Here is a 9,252-nt window from a genome sequence, read left to right on the forward strand (position 1 = left end):
TGACATTGTCACTGTTTACAATGGAGTAATATATGTTGCTAAATATAGAGGAGAGGGATTAGTGCCTGACTCTGTGGGTATGAAAATGCATTACTGGAGCCCAAGTTGTCCAGCTGCTTATATACCACCTTTGTAACATGCAGTTCTCAAAGTATTGGGTGGCCAAATAGGTACCCCACCAACTCTGAGTGTGCCCCCCCCCAAGAAATCTATTGTGTCCCCAGCTTTTGGTTAAGGATTCAAAGGTGGCTATGGAAACAACCAAAAGGAAATTCCCTTAATGTTAAAAACCTCTAGATATTGTAGATATTAAACCTGCCAACATGGAGGAACTGACAGAAGTAATAACAGCAGCCGAATTCCACCCCAACAGCTGTAACACATTTGTCTACAGTAGCAGTAAAGGAACAATCCGTCTGTGCGACATGAGGGCGTCGGCACTCTGTGATAGGCATTCGAAATGTAAGTATGTCTGTGAATTCCCACAGGCTTATTTTCCTTCTTTAAACAAATCAGCTAACAAAGTAAGAGGGTGTTGTGTGTTTTTGAATCCATCATCTGAGTATCACAGCACTTCTATATATAGACCTTGCTTAGACTTCACCCCTATCACAGCAGAATTTGTGTGATAATGGTCCACTTGTGCAATGCCCTAATATGATATATGTATCATATACAGTGGTGCCCTGCATAGCGACGTTAATCCATTCCAGGATTAACGTCGCTATCCAGATTCGTCGCTATGCGGGGGGGGGGGAACCCCATAGGAACGCATTAAACTCTGTTTAAACTCTGTTTAATGCGTTCCTATTGGGGAAAAACTCACCGCTATGTGGGGAATTCTCCATCCGGCCGCCATTTTCGCCGCCCGGTAAGCGAGGGCAGGGTGCAAAAACGCTGCGGGCAGCCATTTTCTTCACCCAGCGGCCATTTTGGAACCGCCGATCAGCTGTTCCCAAAACATTGCAATGCGATGTTTTGCCTATTAAAACATCGCGATGTGATAGCATTAGAGATAGCAAAAAACATGTCGCTATGCGGATTCGTCATTAAACAGTGCGCTCGTTAAGCGAGGCACCACTGTATATGATATATAGGTGATATATATATCACCTTTTTTATTTTTATACTGTAATATTAGGGCAGTGCACAAGTGGACCATATCACACAAATCCTGCTGTGATAGGGGTAAAGTCTAAGCAAACAGTACAAAAACAGAAGAGTAGACCAAGGGTACTCAAGCTATCTACAACTGCTGTATTTCCTTTTCAAGCAGATTTCTGTAGAAATGGTTTGAGAAGTGTGATGTACAGTCCATGTTGAAATCTCAGTTACCTAGTAAGTGGCATTTGCAATAAGATTTTCAGTGACTTGCCTGAGATGAGGCTTCAGTCACTTACTCAGCTCCTTACTCTTGATTATTATCATACTGTAGAACAAATTGTGAGAAATAAAAGGGATTGGGCATGTTTTCTTAATTTGTATATTCTTGCATGGGTTGAAAAATAGTTTCTTCCTGGCACAATACTTAGATTGCCTGAGTACTGAGATACTACACACAGATACATGCAGACAGATATGTGTACATATAACACTTGTTTACTAGAGATGAGCACAAACCGCTGGTTGGGTGGCCCATGCCGGTACGTTAATCAGCCAGACAGGTGTTTGGTGCTTCAAAGCCCCCACCTCCTCTGGCAGCACCCACTCAGAAGCCGTGGCCTGGCTTCCCTGCCCTGCCTCCTCTGGGTGCTTCCTCTGAGTGGGCGCCCGCTGGAGGAGGCAGGGCTTTGATAAATGAACCACAAAACCGTCAATTCTGCAAAACATGCACACTTACTGCTTGTGTTTCCCATGGAAACACCATGCATCTTAACATTTTCAGATCCCTGTCTGCAAAATTCCATCTGTCATACCAGGGACCATGCTAGCAACATTTCTCTTCAGAGTCCAGTTTATGTCCCAGGACTGTTATTGTAGTTCTTGTTTTATCACATGGTGGGGGGAGGTAATATTCATCTCAATTAAATAAGCTGAGCAAGTGGCTATCTGACTCCTATCCACAGTGTTTGAAGAACCAGAAGATCCCAGCAATCGATCGTTTTTCTCTGAAATAATCTCTTCCATATCTGATGTTAAATTCAGCCACAGTGGTCGATATATGATGACCAGAGATTATCTGTCTGTGAAGATTTGGGATTTAAATATGGAAAACAGACCTGTGGAAACATACCAGGTATGTCACAAAGAGACAGAGCTAAGGTTTCATGTTTGGAAGCAGAAGTGTGTGACTTGAATTGAGTAGATAAGACCTGTGTGGTCAGCCAGTGGGGTTGTCGTCTGTATTAGCAGCCTCCACCTGTCTCCAGCTTTATGTACAAAACTGAGAATTGTGCTTCCAACAGTTTCTTCAAAACAAGGTACATATTTTCTTGTCCTCTTCGTTTTATTTAAAAGTATGACCCCAGTCAAATTCTCCTGCCTTTTGGGCCAGGATCCACTCTCTGTACTTTATTTATTTTTTTTGTCCTTTTTTAGCACTGCAAATTGTTGTGTCTTTTGAGAAAGCAGGTCTGGAAGATCTAGGTGGGTTTCTAACCAGACTTGCAGCCACAGAAAATGCACTTACTTTCCACTGATATGAAATGCTTTAGACCAGCCATTGTCACATTTTTTTTTGCCATAAACACAATGTAAAAGAAATATAGGCCAAATCAGGATTGTGTAAATCTCATAACAAACCTTATAAGGTGGTGTGTGAAGAATTGTTTTCAATCTGTTTCCCCCCCCCCCCTTCAGATATACCAGGGAGCCATATGGCCCCTGTTGAGAATGGCTGTTGATCATGTATGTGATTCTTTAGATCATAGCACTTAGCAACAAGTGCCATTTAACTCAATGGGATGTATTTCCTGGTGAGTATTTAAGGCTGCTGTCGTACCACTTCTGCTAGCAGAATCATCTGGGAGTTTCTGGGTGTGGGAAGGAGAACCATTAGCTGTTATTAAGAGGCTGTTTTATTGTCACATGATGATTTTATCTGCTTCTCTCTTGCTGAAGAGGGCCTCTCTTTTTTTTTGGTATTGCTAACCAAAGCTTAGAAATGTTGGTCTGCAATCCCCCAGCAGTATGGTCGCAATGGTGTGTAAGGAATGTAGTCTTGAGACACTTGAAATGCATAACTATTTCTGTATATACATACAGGTGTGTGATTTGGATGTATGATTGTTTAATAGTCCCCTTTGCTGCTTCACAAGCTGCATATGAAACCTTTTAAAATAGAGAAGGGGTTTCAGGTTGGCATATCTGGGGCTTAGAATTTTTTCAGCTTAGGTATCAGCCTGCATCAAAGGCTTCAGAAGTGTGCCCAAGGGCATCCAGCAGGTTACCTTGGCAGGCCATGGCTTTTCCCATGAACAGGTTCAGAATGTCACACTTTTTCCCATGACAGAGGACATGCCTTGTATACTCAGTGTGGAAATTTGGAGGGTTTTTTCCCTCCTTATTCATAGTTTTACTTACTTCATTTGCATATTCCCATGTTGTGCGATAGAGCTGTGCAAACTTTTCACCCTGAGAGCTAATTGCTTAGCTAGGGCCTGACAGCTGCATGTATGCGATCAGAGGGAGGGAGAGAAGAGCAAGCACGGTACTGAAGATGTTAACTTTGTCCCTAGCTTGGCAGTCCCGAGTAAAGATGGGCACAAACCACCAGTTCAGCGGTTCATTTCTCAGCCGAGCAGATGTTTGATGCTTCACAGCCCCGCCTCCTCTGCAGGGTGCCCAATCAGAGTCAGTGCCCCAGCTTCTTGCCCCTGCCTCCTCCAGGTGCGGCATCTGAGCAGCGGGTGCCTGGCAGAGGATGCGGGGCTGGGAACTATTGAACACCATTTTGACCAAGAAACAAACAAGCACGAACCACGAAATTGGCAGTTCATGCCCATCTCTAGTCCTGAGCAAACTCACTGTAGCAAAGGGGGAGCATCACTGGACCTCGCCTTTGCGAGCCTTATTTAAAAAAATCAACTGAAAACAGTTTTACAGTTATACCAAATAAGCAAACAAAACCAACACTAAAATAACCCATTCCTTCTGTTATTATGGTGGACTTTCCTAAGTTGTGCATGTTTGTTTTTTTATCCAGGTACATGAATACCTCAGAAGTAAACTTTGTTCCCTCTATGAAAATGACTGCATTTTCGATAAATTTGAATGCTGCTGGAATGGATCAGACAGGCAAGTCTCTCATCTCCCCCTTTTTGTTCCTCAATAGTTGAATAGTCAGCTGATGAAGGGGATGCCAGTTCATTCCATGAAAGCTTAAGCCGAAATAAATTCGTTAGGATCATGCTAAAAGCTCATGTGCAACTAGCAATCCTTTACCAAGTGTGTTACTGTAAATTCTTTACCACTACAGTTGAATCATCTTGCTGGATTCCACTTTTTGCCTTTCCCGTTGAATTCCCCTTCAGTGAGCACACCCCATTAATATACTTGTTGGAGGCCTAAAGGGATCAATATTTAACTGTCAGACTGTGCACAGATGCCAAGTAATTGTGGCTTGTGGTGTGAGGGGAGGTGTTTTTTAAACTGTTTATACTTGGAAAAGAAGACAGTGTGGTGCAGTCTTTCCTGGAGCACACTTCAGATTGTAGGAGAGCTATTGCCATTTTTAAAAGTATGGTGAGCTACTGCTGTTTTTAAAAGTTAAAAATGCTCTCTGTAGGTAGAAATGTCTTGTGTCAGGAGACATGCTAGGCTAAAAATATTTATTGATATGTTTTCATGTATGGAGCATTTGAACATGAGATTTTCCATTTGGCCCTGGTAGGTAGGGCTTCTGGAAGCTGTGCTTCCAAATGTCTGAAGAACCAAATGTTCCTTATCACTATGCTATGCAGAATGTTGTTTCTGTATATTTGAACTAATTCTATGAGTCCAGACAGTCTCCTCTTTGTGTGTATTCTCGAAGGCTTTCACAAGAACACAGCCAGACAGCCCGAAAAACCTACAATAACCAATCTCCTCTTTCCTTTATTATCTCACCCAAATCATAGCCGCGTTTAAGTGTGTCAGATCCTTTGTAGAACAGTGAGACAATGGAAAGAACTCTGCTCTGGTCTTGAAGATCACCTTGGGACATTGATGGTCACATATGTGAGACACAGAAATGTCAGACCTTGTCCTTTTTTTTTAACACAGCTGCACTATAATTTTGTAATAATTAGAGGGCTTGTTACTGTTCCCAGAATGACAGGTATTGCTTCCTGGAAACGACATCAATGTAATGTGCACAAGCCAGTGTGAGTCAGAGGAATACTACTTCTATGAGGATCAATGAATGTAGTGCCTAATAAACTGGAAATGGGGAGGTCCATATTCAAATCTCCCCATGTTTGTGATTGACTCTTGTGTGTAGAATGAAATGAAGGGAGGTCATGTGTATTCTTCCCTAAGCCTCCTCATAAAATACCACAAATAAATCTAATACAGTGGACCCTTGACTTACAGACGGCTTGACTTACAGACTTTTTGAGTTACAGACTTCTGTGGCCGCAAAATTTAGGTTTGATTTGCAGACTGAGATTTGACTTACAGACCAGAAAAAAACCAAAATGGAACAAAGACAGCCTGTTACGGGATTAATCGGTTTTCAATGCACTGTAGGTCAATGGAGACTTGACTTACAGACTTTTTGACTTGAGAACTGCCTTCCAATATGGATTAAATTCTCAAGTCAAGACCCCACTGTAATTGTGAATGTCTGACACAAGCTTCAGCCTCCTCCATGACAGGGTCCATTACAACATATTCCCTGATCATTGCACTATTTATAGTCCATTTTATTATATTTCTGGATATAAGTTCAATTTTTGAAAGTTGTATCCAGAGACATTGGTGAAGATTATTTGTACAAATAAATTTAATATCCACTGTATTCCTTTATTCTATGATCAGACTGTTCAATTCCTGTTGCCCCCTAACAACACCACAGTGATTTTCTGGGATTTTCAGCGGTGACCGCACATGGCCTGGCTCCACTGATGTGACAGCACTGAGTGAATTTGTAAGATATGGGAAATGAGTCTTGACATTATTGTCGAAGGAGACTCCTGACTGTCTTTTATCTTCTCCATTTTTAGTGTTGTCATGACTGGCTCCTACAACAACTTCTTCCGAATGTTTGATAGGAACACCAAACGAGATATCACTTTAGAAGCCTCTCGGGAAAACAATAAGCCCCGCACTGTTTTGAAACCCCGCAAAGTGTGTGCGAGCGGCAAAAGGAAGAAGGACGAGATTAGTGTTGACAGCCTAGACTTCAACAAGAAGATCCTCCACACAGCCTGGCATCCAAAGGAGAACATCATTGCTGTAGCCACTACAAACAACTTGTATATATTTCAAGACAAAGTCAATTAGCGCTAGTATTCCTAGCAGAGGAGTCCACTTCCTGCATAGTTCCGATAGGTGAACCTAGCATTTGTACCCGTAAACAATAGAGGGGAGAAAACAGAGTTGGGGAGAGCAAGAGAGACAGAGAGAGGTCCATGATGGCACACCTTGCCCAGCGTTTAAAAATGTGCCATATTGCCAGCACACTCTTCTAGATAGCTATGTGGGTGGTTTTTCTCTCTCTGGTGGGGAGTACTCCATGTTTGCTAGCCATTTAGGTGAGAGTAGGGCACTTTTTTTTTTAAATGGAACGACTACTTGCACCATCTTGCCTAATGGACTAGAGATTGAACTGTTCTCTACATTCGGTTCCTCCAGTTTTTTATGCCTTCCATTGTGATGACGTCCACCACCAGGCAGGAAAAAGCCTTCGAGTCATGCTGTGGGATTTAATTGTGTGACCTCATTACTGTATTATTGGGGAGGGGCTTTTTTTCTTTTGAAATAACAGCTCATTCTCGCTGTGGCTTGTAGCATTCCTCCTCCACCTCCTGGACTCCCTTTTTACCCCTTTAAAACAATCCCATGCTCCCCCCCCAAAAAAAAAGCCTTGTGGTGGTGGTGGTGTACAGAGGGGAAAAACAAATGAAAAGCACATGAACGGGTCAGTGGTCTAAAGGGTCTGCATTGAACAAAAAAAATATGTTTTAATAAACCATTGACTGTAATCACTCCTTGCCATGTATGGCATTGCAAAAATGGGGGGAAAAACTAAGGGGAAAGAAATCTACTGAATAAAAGTGTCAAAGAATGGTGAATCTGTTTTTTTTCCTTTTTAATCTACCTCTTTATATATGAATTTCTTTTCTCTTTTTTTGTTAAAACTTTAGATGCATGATGATTAAAATGTTTTGGTATTGATTTTAGCCAGTATTATTTTACATGGGGAAAGGGAAAAGGGAGGTTTTTTGTTTTTTTAAAAAAATGATTCCTATAGAAAATGTTAAAATGTCACTTTAGTATTTATCAGCAGGTTCCACTAAAAAACTCTTGGGTTCTGCTGTAGTATTAAATTGTAATTCTTTCATGTCATATCAATAAACCTTCCCTCTTCCTCCCTTCTCTCTGTTAACATGTTTATGTAAAATGTGGCAGGGGTGAAATTTGTAAAATATCACTAAGGTTTTATGGGACTTAATTCCGCCCCCACCCCATCCCCTTTATGTTAACATCCTCGTCCTCATTTTGTTGAATGCCTTGTTCAGGATTTGGGCTCACAACCGTGCTTTCTTTCTTTTAATATGTCATTAAAACTTCCTGTTTTTTAAACAGTACGTCATACAAAATTTAATATAAAGTGATTTAAATAGACTGAAAAATTACACTGCATCCTTGAGTACCCCTATATTTTATGTAACTTAAATGGAAATGTAGTTTTACCTTATGAGTGTTCCTTTTTTCATTTGACTTTTTTGAAACTCTTGCCATTAAAGATAAACTTGAAAAGCTGTGGTTATCAGAAAAATGCTTCAAATCCACAAGTAACTGCAGTGATGGCTGTTTGCCTGTCTCCTCCAATGTAAGCAGCACACCGGATTCAGCCTGGCTTACAGAAAAATAAAAGCAAAATTTTCTGCACAGGCACAGTTTACCATCCAATGTTGCTGGTGAGGCTGCAGTTGCAAGTAACAGATGAGTCTTCTGAAGAACCAGGGATACAGTTGTGGAGCAAGGCCACCTCATAAGGTCAGTCAGCCCCTTAGGGACAGAAAATTTATGTTCTCACAGCGGAAAGGAGGAAGTTTCCAAAAGGCCACTGGTATGTAATGTCTTCCCATGGCCTCTAAGAATGAATGAATGTATTCTCAGTGGGTCATGCAGCAACTGAAAAGAAGAAATGCATCTAAAGGAATATAAAGAAGCACACTATTCAGTACTATTCATTCCCGTATCTTTATATCTTACCAGCTTCTTCCAAATATCCCCATGCACAATAGCACCAAATAAACTTTAGGGCAGATGATTATCTGGGGACCCAGGCAGGAGGGAGAGAGATCTGTTTAACCACATAATGTGCACGACAGACAGTATAAGATAAGAAAATCAAGCTCACAGTAATTGAAAGCTTAAACATGGAGGAAGATTGTGCAGCAAAAGAGCTGTTCCTTTTTTTAAAAAAAAAACATATGTATGGACTGTTCTTCATGGCCTCTGTGAATCACACTCTGGGTCATCCGCGCCTGCGCGGAGCCTCATCGGAAAGTTCTAGAGCTTCTGCGGTAGCAAAAAACACATTAGAATAAAGCCCCTCTCCCTTGTATAAGTACCTTGGCACCAAGGCTCCCCTTTCAGTTTTCTTTCAACCGCCACGTTGAGAGCCTCATAGTTCTGCCTCTGTGAGTAAAACAGAGTTTATTCTTGAGTCCTTCCTGATATCAATCTTTTTTCCTTTAAACTTTTAGATCAAATTCACTGTGGTCTGTGATAACAAAATACCACTCTCCAATGGCCACGCCAAGTGTCTTTTTTGTTTGGGAGAGGCACACCAGACGTCCTCCTGCCAGTATTGTAATAACTTCAAGCGCAGAGTCCTCCGTTCTTGCTTATCCAGATTAAAACTCAGTCTTTGGGAACAATTACTTCAACCAACCAAAATGGCCCAATCTCCTTGTAAGGCCACCTCACAAACCAAGGCTCTTTCTGAAGCCTCAAAACAACCATCGACCACACCATCCCACTCTGACACTCCATCCACTTCATCTAAAACTTCAAAAACCCATAAATCAAAGCACTCGATACCGAAATTCTCAGTATCGAAGCCCTCCACTAAATGTCAAATGTCCCCTGAAGCCTCTT

General features: G+C 41.5%; 1 protein-coding gene across 8 annotated transcripts in view; it reads left to right on the forward strand.

The window, feature by feature from the left end:
- Positions 1-7,902, forward strand: part of PPP2R2A (protein phosphatase 2 regulatory subunit Balpha) — a 70,534-nt gene extending 62,632 nt beyond the window's left edge. For all 8 annotated transcript variants that reach the window (XM_072979078.2, XM_072979079.2, XM_020814138.3 and 5 more), the window contains 4 exons: positions 298-462; positions 2,067-2,236; positions 4,145-4,236; positions 6,144-7,902. In XM_072979078.2, the coding sequence (XP_072835179.1) occupies positions 298-462; positions 2,067-2,236; positions 4,145-4,236; positions 6,144-6,423 (707 nt within the window). In that variant the 3' untranslated portion in view covers positions 6,424-7,902. The remainder of the gene's footprint in view (positions 1-297; positions 463-2,066; positions 2,237-4,144; positions 4,237-6,143) is intronic.
- Positions 7,903-9,252: the final 1,350 nt, after the last annotated feature.

Source organism: Pogona vitticeps, chromosome 8 (genome assembly GCF_051106095.1).
Source record: "Pogona vitticeps strain Pit_001003342236 chromosome 8, PviZW2.1, whole genome shotgun sequence".
Lineage (NCBI taxonomy): Eukaryota > Metazoa > Chordata > Lepidosauria > Squamata > Agamidae > Pogona > Pogona vitticeps.